This window comes from Engraulis encrasicolus, chromosome 20 (assembly GCF_034702125.1).
Source record: "Engraulis encrasicolus isolate BLACKSEA-1 chromosome 20, IST_EnEncr_1.0, whole genome shotgun sequence".
Classification (NCBI taxonomy): domain Eukaryota; kingdom Metazoa; phylum Chordata; class Actinopteri; order Clupeiformes; family Engraulidae; genus Engraulis; species Engraulis encrasicolus.
Window position 1 is genome coordinate 6,099,364 of NC_085876.1, and position 16,392 is coordinate 6,115,755.

At 43.0% G+C, this 16,392-nt stretch overlaps 2 protein-coding genes and 1 pseudogene across 2 annotated transcripts in view; all 3 read right to left on the minus strand.

Moving 5' to 3' along the window:
- The window catches only part of LOC134436781 (mannose-binding protein C-like), a 1,632-nt gene extending 917 nt beyond the window's left edge, over positions 1–715 (minus strand). The window contains exons 1-3 of the mRNA XM_063186131.1: positions 505–715; positions 290–376; positions 128–211 (exon numbers count right to left, since the gene is read on the minus strand). Of these exons, the coding sequence (XP_063042201.1) occupies positions 128–211; positions 290–376; positions 505–715 (382 nt within the window). The remainder of the gene's footprint in view (positions 1–127; positions 212–289; positions 377–504) is intronic.
- Positions 716–1,865: 1,150 nt separating this feature from the next.
- LOC134436782 (pulmonary surfactant-associated protein D-like) lies at positions 1,866–4,269 on the minus strand (annotated as a pseudogene).
- Positions 4,270–5,400: 1,131 nt separating this feature from the next.
- On the minus strand, positions 5,401–15,777 carry LOC134435671 (pulmonary surfactant-associated protein D-like). Its single transcript, XM_063184706.1, has 4 exons — positions 15,554–15,777; positions 15,196–15,282; positions 6,934–7,017; positions 5,401–6,268 (listed from the first exon to the last, which is right to left on the minus strand). Exons 1-4 carry the CDS (start codon positions 15,744–15,746, stop codon positions 5,883–5,885), a joined length of 750 nt encoding a protein of 249 aa, XP_063040776.1. The 5' UTR covers positions 15,747–15,777; the 3' UTR covers positions 5,401–5,882.
- Positions 15,778–16,392: the final 615 nt, after the last annotated feature.

A 16,392-nucleotide genomic window follows, 5' to 3' on the forward strand; every position in this document is an offset into this window, starting at 1 on the left:
GTTGTTATGATTATGAATAAGTTCAGTATTTTCAGCAAATAGTGAATAGGCCCGCGGGCCACCCAATCTGCTCTAAGAGGCTACGAAACAAGCCCCTCTACTGACAGAAAGTCAACCTGTGTCTTACCTTTTTCTAACAGAGAGAGCCTGGATGCTATTCTGTGGACATCTGCCAGTAAGGACTTGGTCAAAGGATCAGTTGTCACAGGCCCTACAAAAAGAAAATGGATGTTAAAAAAAATCACAAAAATGTGCAAATAGGTGCATGCATGACCGCAACCCTGCGTACCTGGTGGTCCCACTTCCCCATTCTCCCCTCTGGGACCAGGGGGGCCGACAGGACCCACTTTACCTGGAGGACCAGGGACTGGCTCACCTGCAAAAAAAGCCCAAAGAAAAATAATCAGTTGCCGTGTGGCGTTATACATGGTAAATGCATGTAAAATGTATTTGTAAACTACACTCAACATGAGTTAACATGTACACGTAAACACATGTAAATACCTGGTTCTCCTCTGTCTCCTTTCGAGCCTGTGACTCCGTCTCGTCCATCTTTGCCATCCCTGCCATCTCTGCCAGGATGCCCGTTGTGTCCCGGGCTGCCAGGGATTCCAGCTGAACACAAGCCACTGGGTGGGACGTCAGTGAGCGCTCCACTTCCCAGAGATAGCAGCAGGACAGTGAGGTACAGGGTGGACAGAGCCATGGCCGTCATCTCCCCAGACAAACAACAGAGACACTGGACAGCAGTGGAGTTGCTCAGGCATTTATGAACACACACAACATTACTCTTATTTTTGTTGGGAAAAGGAATGTTTATTTTCCTCTGTTAGGAAGTGAGTGTAATCTCTTGTTGGGAAACAGCACTGTGTTGCTTCATGGGCCTTTATGGGTCATACATCTCAGCAAGGACACAGTGATAGGCAGTTATAGTGAGATAATTCAGGGGGCCCAAAGCTTGACAAGGGCCAAGCCAAGGTCTGTGATATACAGTACAGTATAGAGGTCAGTGATACAGTATAGGTGTCTTTCAAGGGGCCATTAATTCCTGGCTATGCCTTGTGCGTCAGACAGCTTTGGGGATTTTCATTAGAATTCAATTGACTAGGCTGCTTGTTTCGGGATAGTGTTTTAGTCAGTGTTTATCCTACTGCACATAATGCCATCTTTTCTCTTATTTGGTGTCATCTCTTGAGGCTTGTGGTATGAAGGGCAAGATTGGTAATGAACAGACAAACTCACTGATGGGAAATGTACAATAGCACATGTATCTGTCTTGGTCACCTCACATCACCACCGTAGTGAAAAAGGTCAGGCAGCGTTTGTACCACCTCAGGAGGCTAAGGAAGTTCAGAATTCCATCAGACATGCAAAAGTCCTTCTATTCTGCCACAATTGAGTCAGTAATTACAGGAAGCATCACAACGTGGTATGGCAACTGCACAGCTCAGGATAAGATAGCCCTGCACAGAGTAGTGCATGCTGCAGAAAAAATCACTGGCGCCATCCTTCCAGGGCTGCAAGATATATATGCAAGAAGGGCAAAGACACGAGCACAAAGGATTATGAAAGACACATTCCATCCTAGTCACTCCATGTTCGAAAGGCTGCCCTCAGGGAAACGACTACGTTCCATAAGATAAGATTTCCTCAAGCCATCCGCTTTTTGAATTAAGACAATAACTATTTGTAATTATGTTTTATTTTTTTTTATTTTACCATTTTATTATTTTTATTTTTTACCATCCAACACAGCACAGAGCAGTTGCAATCCCCATTTCACTGCCAATTGTGCTTGCACAAGGAAGCACGTGACAAATAAAAATCTTGAATCTTGAATCTTGAATCTTGAATATCCTGTTTATTGATTATTGTAGTTACACAAAGAAGAAAGACAAAGTCAACAGTTTTTAGTTGAAATATGAGTGGGCCTACTAGAAGACAGCAAAATGATTCCTGGCAATCTTCTTCATTCACTCTTTTACAAAGATGAGCAACGTGAGGACGTTTAGGATGTACTGCCACCAACTGGTATGCCAGATGTAAAAAAATGCATGTAATTTAATGAACACCACATAGGGCTGCACACGGAAAGTGTAATCCGCCATTAACCATAAAGAATAACAGCGCATAGGCTGCATTTTTGGAATAGACTACAGTTGGGCACATGCATACAAAACATCATGTGATACAGCAACTACTAATGACTAAGATTTTTTATGTGTATGTGCTATTCATTTATCATGCTGTATCAAGATGAATGCAATATTTGTGCACACTTAGTACTGTATGCGGAACAGCACTATGTTCTTCAGTACCATACCAACCAACCATTATCTCTCGTCTCTTAATGTCTCTTGAGAACCATACAGTACGATCAGTAATGTGTTGTAGATTCATCAGTGAATTATTTCACACAATACAAGGTATTTGTTTGAACAATCTGCATCATACCACATCTTGCCGTTAACCACACTATTCATGGTACAGTCCTCATTTCCTTCATAGTTATTGGGTTCTCCTGGTTTCCATTTTGTGAAGGTCAGTGGGCTGTCATCTGTGTCCAGAAAGGTTCCTTCTGTTTTTCTGTCCGTCGCCCTGACCCATTCAAATCGCATCCCTGGTGTTAGCATCTCTGCAGCGGCTTTATTTTCCTCTTCACTTTTTGGGAGGACCATGTCTCCTCCACGATCTCTGCAGAACTTCAGACCAGCATCAAATGTGTCTTCTAGTCCATCTGTGGCATAATACTTGACTCCAACCTTTCTGAATGAGCGAAAACTTGAAGCTGTGAATGGTAAGATAATGTTTAGAAATGGCAAAATCTTACGAAACAGCCCCTTTCCTGGCACAAAGTCTATGTGTCTTACCTTTTTCTAACAGAGACAACCTAGATGTTGTTCTGTGGACATCTGCCAGTAAGGAGTGGGTTAAAGGATCATTCGTCACAGGCCCTACAAAAGGAAAATGGGTGTGAAAACAGCACTCCCTCAATTCACTCAGATATATAAATATTTTGTATTATATTTTATTATATATATATATATGAGATGTGCATGCAGGTAGTACAAATGACCACAACCCTGCGTACCTGGCAGTCCCACTTCCCCCTTCTCCCCTCTGGGACCAGGTGGGCCGACAGGACCCATGTTACCTGGAGGACCAGAGACTGGCCCACCTGCAAAATGGTGAAGTCACAAAAACCAAATCATGACAAAAAGAGATAAACAGTGTCATAATTCCGAGCTATAAATTAAGTTGGCCAATAAAGAGGAGTGTTTACAAGCGATTCATTTTCCAATACTGCATCTGCAATTCAGCAAAACTTTACCAATCAGGGGACCCCTTGGTAGGGGTCCCTAGGCTTTAGCTGTAGCCATACCTTGTTAATCTGGCCCTGCATGCACACACACACACACACACACACACACACACACACACACACACACACACACACACACACACACACACACACACAATCATTTGTTTGAAATCCTACCTGGTTCTCCTCTGTCCCCTTTTGGTCCTGTGGCTCCGTCTCATCCATCTTTGCCATCCCTGCCATCTCTGCCAGGATGCCCGTTGTGTCCCGGGGTGCCAGGCACTCCAGCTGAACACAAGCCTCTGGGTGGGACGTCATTGATTCAAGCTCCACTTCCCAGAGATAGCAGCAGGACAGTGAGGTACATAGTGGTAGTGGACAGAGCCATGGCCGTCATCTCCTATAAGACAATTGGGGAGAATTACCACATGAGCTCATATTTATAGTGACTACTACTGCCACCATGGAGGGAATGGGGACAATGGGGTGTTTATTCCACAAACAGGAGAAATGGGTTTCCAGAGAAAGCCGCTTCCCAGCCACATGGACCACCAGAGTTTCTCTAGCTAGCTGTCCGTCCGGTGCCTGTCTGGAATGCTTTTCTCTTATGGAACAAGGAACTGGACTCTGATTAGCATATTATTGTGAAACTCAGATGGTCACTGTTGCTGGGAATCAGCTTTCTCTGGAAACCTCTTCAATGGGCAGCCTGGCAGAGATGGCAAAGATGAACTATTGTTTCAATAGACAAAACCGAGTTTTTTGACTATTAATTGCTCCATTCAAACAATAGCCATAAGTGATACGTAGACATGGTTCTGTGTCATATTCATATCCTTTGAAAAATGGCTACAAAACTAAACATTCTACCGGGGTATAGCCTATATAAAAATAACAAAACAAAATGAATGTTGTGGAGTGGCCATCTCACTCTCCTGCATCAACATCATTTAGCCACTTAGGAGAATGAAGAGCCTTATACAAACCTTATCCAACTACAAGAACAACAAACGATTTCAAGCCGTCATTGATTTTAAGTTTGACAGGGCACAGCATTAAACTTTTGAACAGGGTCAATAGGAACAATACTGTATTAACAATAATGATTATTAACTCCTGTTGGAAAAGCCACGTGTGTAGGTAAGATGATTGTAATACAAAACAAAAGCATTTAACCAGCATTTTATTGGCTGTTTTCTGTATCAGTCTTACAGTTTTCAATGTTTTGAAGTGCTTTTATTTAATTTAACATTCATTTGCTCTGGAAATATCCATGGAAGTCATTGAAACCTGCCCCCGCATTGCGATGCATCGCCGAATCGATTATTGTTGACACCACTATTTCAATTTATTTTTATTTGTTTAGGGGGATAGCCCCTTGAGATAGGATATCTCGTTTTCGAGGGGGTCCCCAGGACAAACGGTACAGTACAGAAACAAGAACAGATACTAAAACAAAACAAAAAACAGAACAGGACAACACTTTCACACAGTACGTTCACACAAAGTCTCCCCCACTCCCACCCCAATGTCGCCACCCTTGAAAGAATAACAATTGGTCAAAACATGGCAGTATTAAGCCTACACACTTACAAAGTATATTCAGTATGTAGCATACAGTAGTACTCAGCACATCAGCATTAGACATATACAGACACCTAATCATAATAATTATTCAAAAACATTGACATGTGGAGTTCTCCTGTAAGTAGAACCCACTATGGGTCATACATCTCAGCAAGGACACAACCAAAGGCAGTTATAGTGAGATAATTCAGGGGCCTCAAAACTTGACAAGGTCTGTGATATACAGTATAGAGGTATGTGATATGAGCGCCTTTCAAGAGAGCTCACAATGGCTATGCCTTGTGCCTCAGAGAGTTTTGGGGAATTTAATGGAAATTCAGTTTGCAGACAGCTACTGTACTAGTTTGGTGTTCAGCGTGTCAGCGAACACAGATCTTGCCATTTTGTGGTGTCATCTCTGAGGCTCAATTAACAAAGGACGAGATTGGAAATGAACAGAACACACAAGTGACAAATGTACACATAACAATAAACGTTTATTGATTGTTCTCAGATATACAAAGAAAAAAGACAAAGTCATCTGTTCTAAGATTAAAAAAAGAGTACTAGAAGAATGCATTCACTTATTGCAAAGATGAGCAGGAACGTGAGGGAGTTTAGATTGCCACCAACTGGTGAATATTAGGTAGAGTGTAAAAGGCATGTCCTTTATTGCACAGCACATAGCCTGCATCTTTAGAATGGGCTACAGTTTAGTCTTCATGCATATAAAAAAAACATCTGATGCAACTAGTGGCAAATATAATTAAATTAATGGCTAAGATATAATATGAATAATGATATGATATGAATAATGGGAAATACAACTGTCATACCATTCAGAGCTTTTATTTTCTTTCAATGATTCCCACAGTATCTAATACAGTATTGTGTTCATCAGTTACATGCAATTTCCACGTTCCGTACCAACCAAACATTATCCCCTCCTGTATCTTGAGAACCATATCCGTAGGCCTAATGTGCTGTGAATGTATCAGGGAATTATTTCACATGCTACAAGACATTTGCTGTCACAACCGAGATCATTCCACATCTTATGCGAGCTGTAGATAACGACACAGTCCTCATTTCCATCAGCGTCATTGGGTTCTCCTGGCTTCCATTTTGTGAAGGTCAGTGGACTGTCGTCTGTGTCCAGAAAGATTCCTTCTGTTTTTCTGTCTGTCGCCCTAATCCATCCATATAGCACGCGTGGTGTTAGTATCTCTAGAACAGCTTGATTCTCTTCTTCACTTTTTGGAAGGACAATGTCCCCTCCAGCATCTCTGCAGAACTTCAAACCAGCATCGAATGTGTCTACAAAGCCATCTGTCACATAATACTTCTCTCCAACCTTTCGGACGACACGAAAACTTACGGCTGTGAACAGAAAAAAAAAATTTTTTTCAGAAAATGTAAAACCTTGGCCTGTTAACTTAAAGGTACACTGTGCAGGAAATGGTCAAAAAAGGTACTACAACTATCTGCTCATTGAAACTGTGTTGCCTATTGCTAAATTTGATCTGTAATTTTTGCAGCTAAAAATGGCTATTTCTGGAAATTCAAAATGCCGGACCATGGAGAAGACAAGAAAAATGCAATTTTTCCATTCATAATGAATGCTTAGAATTTGGTGGTGGTGGTAAGTATTCATGAAAAAGGTAACATTAGAGAGTAGAGTAGAGAGTAGAGAAACTTTATTGATCCCCAGGGGGAAATTCAGGTGTCAAGTAGCTACATAAAAACAAACACAGACACACAGACACACACACATATGAAGAGGTTCCATTATTGAATGGGTAGCATGAATTCTGGAAATAAACAACAAAAAATCTTCCACAGTGTCCCTTTAAGACACAGCGATATACATTTGCTGTTACTAGAATGGTAATGACCAAATCATAGTGCATTAATAAAGGCCCCTGTGTTATGTCATTGCAGTGTGGTTGATAACTTTTCAATGACTATTACAGCGTTCCACTGCTGGAATGGAGTTAATTATGGGGGTACGAAACCATTTTGACCCACAGTTACCAGTGTCTTACCTTTCTCTAAAACAGACAGCCTGGATGTGATTCTGTGGACATCTGCCAGTAAGGATTTCGTCAAGGGATCAGTCGCTACAGGCCCTATAAAAAAGGAAAATGGACATTAAAAATGTCAATGCCACAATTTCTGGACACATACAAAAATACCAGAGATGAACATGTGCAAATGACAGTACTTATAGCTGCTCCCAACTTTTTCTAACTGGTTGATGAAAGTGCAACGCTCCGACTGATGGTTCCAAACGTTTTATTACAAGATTTTCCGTCGTACAAACGCCCAAGACCACCGTGAACACTGCAATAGAATACACGGTGGCAAATACTTATCAGTAAAACCGTCATGTTCCTATTCATGAATTGTTCAACTGAAACTTATTACATAAAATATAAATGATTTCAAAAACAATATTCACACACATACAAACACAAGAATATTTCCCTAAATTGTCCATACCGTATGCCCCTCCAACCAGAAGGTTAGGAGTTGCTAGAAGTCCATTTCTTCATATTTCACAGTCCTTTATCTTCCTATTACCGCTTGCACACGCCGACTGAGTATGCAACAAAAATCCAGAACTTTCTATCGAAAGCATCACATGACCAAGTGATGACCTAATTGCTGACGTGTCCATCTGACGTTATTAATTGAACAATATTTCCCAGAGTATGTACATATTAATCAAAAATATACAAAATATGAAACATGGATATGAAAAGTAAAATATAATCATATTCACAAAATAAAATAAATTCACACAGAAAAGTGCTTATGTAACTGCGTTCGCTACACTGCCACCAAAATTACAAAAGGTTTACTTTCACCATATACAAAGAAATAAAACTTGTAATTTTCCAATGACTTGAAACTTAACCTTTACTCATAATTTCAATCAATACCTCTTATATTAGGCGACTGACTCTTTCATGTTCATGTGAATGCTGAGCTATTTTGAATAATATTCAACTAACACAACTATTTTCTGGACTGGACGCTCAAGAAATGAGGGTTGAGTTAAGCGCTCACCTTTTGGTCCTAACTTATTTTGGCCTACTTGTATTTTCACCTTTCGCACGAGACCATCATCATCTTCCTGTGCCTCAACTACTCTAGCTAGTGGCCATTCATTTCTGGGAGTGTTTTCATCCTTAACAATGACTACATCTCCAACCTGCACGTTTCGTCTGGTTACGTGCCACTGCTGCCGAAGGTTGATGTTGGTTAAGTATTCTCGGCGCCACCTGCACCAGAACTGTTCTGAGAGATACTGCACTTTGCGCCATCTTTTTCTTGCATACAGATCTTCTTGAACAAACTTTCCTGGAGGTGGAAGGGGTGTTGTAGGCTTTATAGTAAGCAAGTGATTGGGTGTCAAAGGTTCATCACTTTTGGGATCAGTGAGGGTGTTTGTTGTCAGTGGTCGACTATTGACTATGGACATGGCCTCGTAGAAGAACGTTCTTAGTGAGGAGTCATCCAGTCTTCCTTTAGCCTGAGCTAGGACAGAGCTCATCACGCTCCTGGTCGTCCGAATCTGACGCTCCCATATGCCTCCCATGTGACTAGCTTCGGGAACATTCATAAGAAAGTCACATTCCTTTCTTGCGAGGTATGTCGCGATCCTTTCCTTGTCAAGTTCCAACAAGCACTTTCCCAACTCATTCTTTGCTCCTACGAAATTCGTACCTTGGTCAGATCTGATTTGTCTGACTGTTCCTCTTATTGCTATGAAGCATCTTAACGCATTTAGAAATGCATCGGTTGTCAGGTCCTCGAGCATCTCGATATGAATGGCTCTAGAGCTTAGGCATGTTAACAGCAGCCCATATCTTTTGTACTCTTTCCTACCCTGCTTTGTGTAGAAAGGGCCAAAACAGTCGATGCCTGTATATGAGAAAGGAGGAGATGGCTCTATTCGATCAACAGGCAAGTCAGCCATGCGCTGTTCTTCAGTTCGTCCTCGCACCCTCCTACATGTCACGCAATTCCTGATGTGCTTGGCCACAACTTTACTGGCACCCATTATCCAGTAGCCGTTGGCTCTGAGATCGTTCAGTGTTTGCCCTCGGCCTTGGTGCTGTGTTCTTTTATGGCAATGGTCAAGTATCAGATGCGTTACAATGCCTTCTTTCGGGAGTATTACGGGATGTTTGAACTCTAGCGACGCTGATGACCTTCTTAACCTGCCACCAACTCTGAGCACTCCATCCTCAAGAAATGGGTCGAGCTCATACATTTTGTGAGTTCTCCTGAGTTTTTGTGATTGGCTGAGCAGTTTCAGCTCTTCTCCAAATGCTTCTTGTTGTGCCGCCTTGATCAGCACGAGAGCTGCTTTCTTTCGCTCCTCTACAGTAACAGGCCCAGATATGTCCCTATGAGCCAGCCTCTGAATGCGAGCAATGACGTTAAGGCATGTGACCCAGTCTGAAAACCTTGCCAACCTCTTCAGAAGGTCATCTTCTTGCACAACATCAGTTTTCAGGACTTTGACCTCTGGGTCACCTATGAGAAGCTCTGGGGTTGTTGGGTTAGTCACAATTTCCAGTTCCCACAGGAACTTGGGTCCTCTTAGCCAATCTGACGCCATTAGATCTGCCACCATGAGTCCTCTAGATGCATGATCTGCCGGGTTTTGACTAGTTTCAATGTAAAACCATTGATTGGGGTCAGTAGCGTCTCTGATTTTCTGGATCCGATTCGCAACAAAAACGTGAAAACGCCGGGCGTCATTCTTGATGTATCCCAGTACCACTTGTGAATCTGTCCAAAAGTACTCAGCATCGATTTTCAAGTCTAGCTCTTCTCTGAGGAGCTTGCTGACGGCTGCAGAGATTGTGGCAGCGGTGAGCTCTAGACGTGGGATACTGACAATCTTCATGGGTGCTACCCTAGCCTTGGCCATAACTAAAGTGCAATGCACTTGTTCTTCAGCCACGATCCTGATATACGAGCACTGTCCGTAGCCATCGTTACTGGCATCCGAAAAGTGATGCAGCTCAATCTTCTGGATCGTGCCAAGATTGTTGGGAACAAAGCACCTTGGTATTTGAGTGGTTTGAAGATTGCTCAGGTCATTGAGCCATGTCTCCCACTTTGGCCTTAGTTCTGGCGGGACAGGCTCATCCCAGCCTACACCTCGCTTGCACATTTCTTGCAAGATTCTTTTCCCAGTTAAGATGTAGGGGGCCAGAAATCCTAGCGGATCATATATGCTGGCGACTGTGGATAAGATGCCTCGTCGAGTGGCTGTTCTTTCTTGTTGTACTACGTTGAATGAGAAGACATCCATTTCGATGTTCCACTTCACTCCTAGCACTCTTTGAGCTGGTAGCTCAGTGTAGTTCAAGTCCACGTCCTTGACTTTTGGAGCACGCTCACTCTCTGGAATGCTCTCCAAGACCGCTCTGTTATTGCAAACAAACTTGTGCAATCGCAGCTGTCCCTTCTGACAGACTTCTCTTGCTTCATGAACAAGTTCCTTGGCCTTTTCAACAGTATCCAGACTGACAAGACCATCATCCACATAAAAGTTTCTTCGGATGAAGCTTGCTGCCATGGGGTACTCATGCTCATACTTGGTGGCGAGGTATTTCATGCCGTAATTCGCGCATCCTGGCGAAGATGCCGCTCCAAATATGTGCACCCTCATGCGGTATTCCTTGGGCTCACTCGTTGTGTTCCCATTCTCCCACCACAGGAACCTCATGAAATCCCGATCTTCTGGAGTGACATGGAAGCGGTGAAACATTTTCTCCACGTCGCAGTTGATCGCAATTGGATACTGTCGGAACCGACACAGCACTCCAGTCAAGGCGTTGGTTAAATCAGGTCCCGTGAGGAGGTGGTCATTCAACGAGGTGCCTTCGTATTTGGCAGAGCAGTCGAAGACAACTCTGATCTTCTCTGGCTTTCGCGGGTGGTACACCCCATGGTGTGGTATGTACCAGGTGTCCCCGTCTTTTGGTGTTGCATGGACTTCCTCTGCATCACCATCTTTGAAAACATTGACCATGAACTGAACATAGTCCTCCTTGTATTTGGGATTTTTGTCCATCTTCCCTTTCAGATGTTTCAGCCTCACTGTGGCTAGATGCTTGTTATTAGGCAGCTGGGGGCGCTCTCTAAAAGGAAGAGGCATCTCCAGATGGCCGTTGTCATTGTGATGAATTCCCTCTTTCAGAATTTGTAGGAACTGAATGTCTTCTTGGGAGATCATTCCATCTGTGGGGTTTGTATCCTGAAAATCTCTCTCAAGAGCCTTTATTGCACATGCAGGTGTAATAGGTGGAATTTCCTTTACAGAGATGCGATAGCAGATTCCAGCATTTGTTCCTCCACCAGTAGTAGGCATTTTAGCACCCACCACACTCCACCCGAGGTCTGTTTTCACTGCAAATGGCTCATGCTCGGCTCCGGATATGACTTCTTTCGGTTTTAGAGCTCTGACGCAATCGTAGCCTATTAGCAGTCCAGCAGGACAGTCTAGCAAGACTGGCATCTCGTCAGCTATGCTAAGCAAGTGTGTCCATCCTTTGGCTGTTTCCCGAGTTGGAATGCTGGTCTTCTCCAACGGAATATCTTCTCGAGTGTAAGCTGGTGGTAGTTCAATGCATTCTTTGGAACTGTATCCTCTGACCTTTAACCCACTGGCTCTGTGACAATTCACTATTGACCTGTCAGTCATTGTTGACAACTTGAGTTTAACTGGCTCAGTGTGCACTTCCAGTTTTTCGCACACATCTTCAGTGACAAATGTATTGCTGCTTTGTGTATCTAACAGAGCATACACTAAGATCTCTGGACTACTCTTGACAGTACTAGACAGCCACACCGGAACTATCATTGAAGTGCGGTCAGCATTGGTCATGTTCATACTACACGAAGCAGTAGATGTACTGTCTCTCTGTTGGCTTACTTCAGGCTTTATCTCTTGAGCCGGTTCATCATGAAGCGGAGTTGGATGGCTCTTTTTACAAACATTGCATGTAGCCTTTTTCCGACAATCTTTTGCAACATGGCCAACTCTCAAGCAGGCGAAGCACTATTGTTGGTTTTCACAAACGCTTTCTTCTCTTCAAGAGTCAGAGCAGCAAATTTTTCGCATTTGTAAATGAAGTGGTTCTCTTGACAGCATATGCATTTTATTTGCTTCTTTGTTTGAGCAGCAGATGAATTAACTGTCGAGCCTACTGATTCACCTGAATCCTTCGCTGGGTGACCTTTTCCGTGAGCAAACTTTGTTGTTGTCACTAGGGTTCTCGCTTTTATGCGTTTCACTTCTGTGCCTTGTTTCTCGTCTGTCTTCTTCAAAGCATGAAGCGAGGAAACCGGGTTGCAGGCTATGCGTGCCTCCTCGGCTAAGTAGTTTGAGAACGCTTCAAAATTTGGGTATGGCTTACCATCATCCAATTCCTTGGTGACAAGTCGATTCCATCGAGCTGTTGCCCAGTCAGGCAGCTTCTGGAGTAGCTTTTGATTCTCCTCACAATCGTCGAGAACTTTAAGACCTGATATGTGAGGCATTGCATTTTTGCATGACACAAGAAAATCACTGAACTCTCTTAATTTTAGTGGCTCTTTAGGTCCGATCTTGGGCCAGCTACTAAGTTTTCCTCTAAAGGCTCTTTGCACTATGAATGGGTGACCATAGCGCTTGTTCAGTGCATCCCAGGCTTGCGTATATGCTTCTTCATCGCTTCTGTAAAAAGTTCCTTCCAGCACAGACAGCGCATCTCCGCTGATGTATTTTCTGAGATAAAACAGTCTATGTGCTGGGCTTGTACAGGTAGTCTCTATCAAGGCTTTAAAGCTGGTTCGCCATTCAGTGAACTTAAGCGGATCCCCACTAAACACAGATGGCTCAGGTGCCGGGAGTCTTGTCATCATAAGAGATTCTTTGAAAGCTTGCACTAGTGTCGGGTCATTCAGCTTTTGCTCTGACTGTTTTTCAGAACGAGGAGGGACTGGTGTATCATGGAGAGTCTGAGCATATGGAGCTGTGTTATGCTGAGTTTGGAACTGACTTGGAGACAGAGTTCTGTTTTTCTTTTCTCCTTGGGGCTGACTTGGAGGCAGAGTTATTTCTTGCTTTTCTCCTATTTCAGTGTTCATTTTCAATTCCTCCTCTTCATACACATCATATTCAGCTTGCATAGCTTCCAGATCCCTTTGGTGTTCCAGCATTTTCAACTTCTCCTGCTGAGCAAACACTTCTTTTCTTTGTGCAGCTATTTCACTTTCTCTGTTTATTTCGGCACGTTTTGATGCTAAGCGTGCTGCTACTTCTGTTTTCTTAGCAGACACTTGACTTCCTGCTACGCTACGTGCGCCAGCTCTTGATACAGTGGACCCATATATTGATTTCGCATCATCTCTGTTAAGTAATTTAGCGAGTGATTCCTTTACTGCTGCAGCATCAAACTCTTTGTCTACCTCTGTGCAGCGCATTTTCAACAGAGCAACTACTTCATTGGTTACTGAGGTGCAGCTATCCATTCGCCGTCTTATGTCTTGGCTTGGTGTGGTCAATGCACGTAGGCTTTCGTACTCCTGCTTTAAGTGTGACTCATATTCTTCCAAAGTAGCTGTCATACTTTCAAGAAGCTCCTTGTCACATTCTTCTTTGAGCTTGCTCCTAGTGTACTGAACATCACCTTTGAAGCTTGCATAGGTCAGCATAAACTTTCTCTCCTTTTTTGCACTCTGTTCTTTTGCATAGTCAAGCCACTTTTCAGTTGGTTTTCTCTCTCTTTCTGATCGCCTAGGTTGTTCAGGTTCAGAAGTTGGTTCCTGGCTCTCTACGCTTTGTGCTTGCAGACTGTTATCAATTTCAGCAATGCGTTCTGTCATTTGCTCTATTAATGTTTCATCTGTTTCAGTTTCTAACTTAGTTTCTAAGTCTATTTTTTCTTCTTCAAGAGCCTGAATTACTCCCTCAAGCACAAGAGCACTCTCTTCGCCTTTATCCATTTTCAGAATTATTTTGAATCAGCACTAATAAGTAGTAATCAAAATCTTAAACCTTAGCAGAAGTTATGCTACAAGTGATCCTCAGTATTAATTTCAAATGTCAAACATACACATGTTAAACCAAACAAAATATCCAAAGTAGGAATGTCAACATTACTTATAAACACAGGCCAGAAATATTCACACAAATATGCACAAAATGGCCTTTCACACTTAAATTCAAATATTTACAAGATACAGTGTCCTTTTCTTATCAAATGGAAAAAACCTGAAATCCAAGGGCTGGTGTTACCACTCACGACCACGGCGCGCTGCTGCTCTCTTGTGGTGCCTTGTGGAAACGCACAGTCTCAATCCTTGTCCTCGTTGCAATCCGACGCCATGTTTTGCAAGTCACTGTAGTCGCAACGGTCCTCGCAGATTGTCGAGGCTGAAAGACGAGCGGTAGTTTTCTTCAAGCTGCAGGCGAGTTGAAGTCTTCATGCGGCCGACGAGCTGTCCTCTCGAGCTGCCGTCGAGTTGTTCTCTTCAAGCTGCGATGGTCCTTTCTCGCTCTCCCCCGTCCATCTCGGCATGGCTGGCGAGACGTTCACAGCTTGCATTCACCGCGCAGCATCCCTCGATGTTCTCGGCCTCGGGCTGAGCTGCACACGGTGCACGTGTTCACTATAGCTGCTCCCAACTTTTTCTAACTGGTTGATGAAAGTGCAACGCTCCGACTGATGGTTCCAAACGTTTTATTACAAGATTTTCCGTCGTACAAACGCCCAAGACCACCGTGAACACTGCAATAGAATACACGGTGGCAAATACTTATCAGTAAAACCGTCATGTTCCTATTCATGAATTGTTCAACTGAAACTTATTACATAAAATATAAATGCTCTCAAAAACAATATTCACACACATACAAACACAAGAATATTTCTCTCAATTGTCCATACCGTATGCCCCTCCAACCAGAAGGTTAGGAGTTGCTAGAAGTCCATTTCTTCATATTTCACAGTCCTTTATCTTCCTATTACCGCTTGCACACGCCGACTGAGTATGCAACAAAAATCCAGAACTTTCTATCGAAAGCATCACATGACCAAGTGATGACCTAATTGCTGACGTGTCCATCTGACGTTATTAATTGAACAATATTTCCAAAATATGCACGTAATAATAACAAAAATATACAAAATATGAAACAAATATGAAAAGTAAAATATAATCATATTCACAAAATAAATAAATTCACATGTAAAAAATGCTCATGTCACAGCGTTCGCTACAGTACCCTTCCATACCTGGCTGTCCCACTTCCCCCTTCTCTCCTTTAAGACCAGATGGGCCAGCAGGACCCACTTTACCTGGAGGACCAGGGACTGGCTCACCTGTCGAGAAAAAACAATAGTAAACCACATCACACTCAGTCATTACATTTGATGTTCCTGTGCATTTGTCTGAGAAGATATGGGTTCCAATCAGGTGATTAGAGTAAGTTGCACTCATGCACACACTCACTCACACACTCACACACTCACACACACACACACACACACACACACACACACACACACACACACACACACACACACACACACACACACACACACACACACACACACACACACACACACACACACACAATCATTGAAATCCTACCTGGTTCTCCTCTGTCCCCTTTAAGTCCTGCATCTCCATTTCGTCCATCTTTGCCATCCCTGCCATCTCTGCCAGGAGGCCCGTTGTGTCCCGGACTACACCAGCCGCTGGATGGGACGTCAGGGAGCGCTCCACTTCCCAGAGATAGCAGCAGGACAGTGAGGTACAGGGTGGACAGAGCCATGGCCGTCATCTCCCCAGACAAACAAGAGAGACACTGGACAGCAGTGGAGTTGCTCAGACATTTATATGGACGCAAAAACATGACAATTGGCAAGGGTTTTTTTTAATGAGAGCATGAATATTTATCTTTCCTCTGTTAGGAGTTGAGCATGATCTCTTCCAAGGGATCATAACCATTTTACAACAAAGGGTTTCTCCTCTTCAAGATTTGTTTCACAACTGGTTGGCTGTAAGTGTGTTTATCAAAATCGGACTTTCCCATATTTATTATTTTCCCAGGATTTTTATTTTCATTGGAAGGAATTCATAATGATTTCACAATGTACGCACATCTGTTTTAATGTAATCTATTCAAAACAAATCATATATTGCCATGATCTATAAAAACAAGTCTGATGTGTTGACATTTGCACAATCTTGTGTGGGTTATTATAACACAATAAGTGGACCGCAACAGTGTAGATCTCAGTGTAGAACTGTATTTTATTCTGAGCATTCCCTACCTGGGTACAGCATATGTAGGCCTACAGAGTACTGTATACAGCTCTGTATATCTAGCGTGCCACCCAGTGGCGTGACATTCCATTAGAACATTGTTTCTCCATGTCCCTTCCTTTATGGGCTCATTGATTGTTATGAAACATCTAAACTCCTCT

Excerpts from the sequence above, each read along its gene's own strand:
- LOC134435671 (XM_063184706.1), bottom strand. The coding sequence starts at position 15,746 with ATGACGGCCATGGCTCTGTCCACCCTGTACCTCACTGTCCTGCTGCTA. Across the intron at positions 7,018-15,195 it reads GGGGGAAGTGGGACAGCCAG|GGCCTGTAGCGACTGATCCC; the intron begins GTATGGAAGGGT and ends CCTTTTTTATAG. Across the intron at positions 6,269-6,933 it reads GCTGTCTGTTTTAGAGAAAG|CCGTAAGTTTTCGTGTCGTC; the intron begins GTAAGACACTGG and ends TTCTGTTCACAG.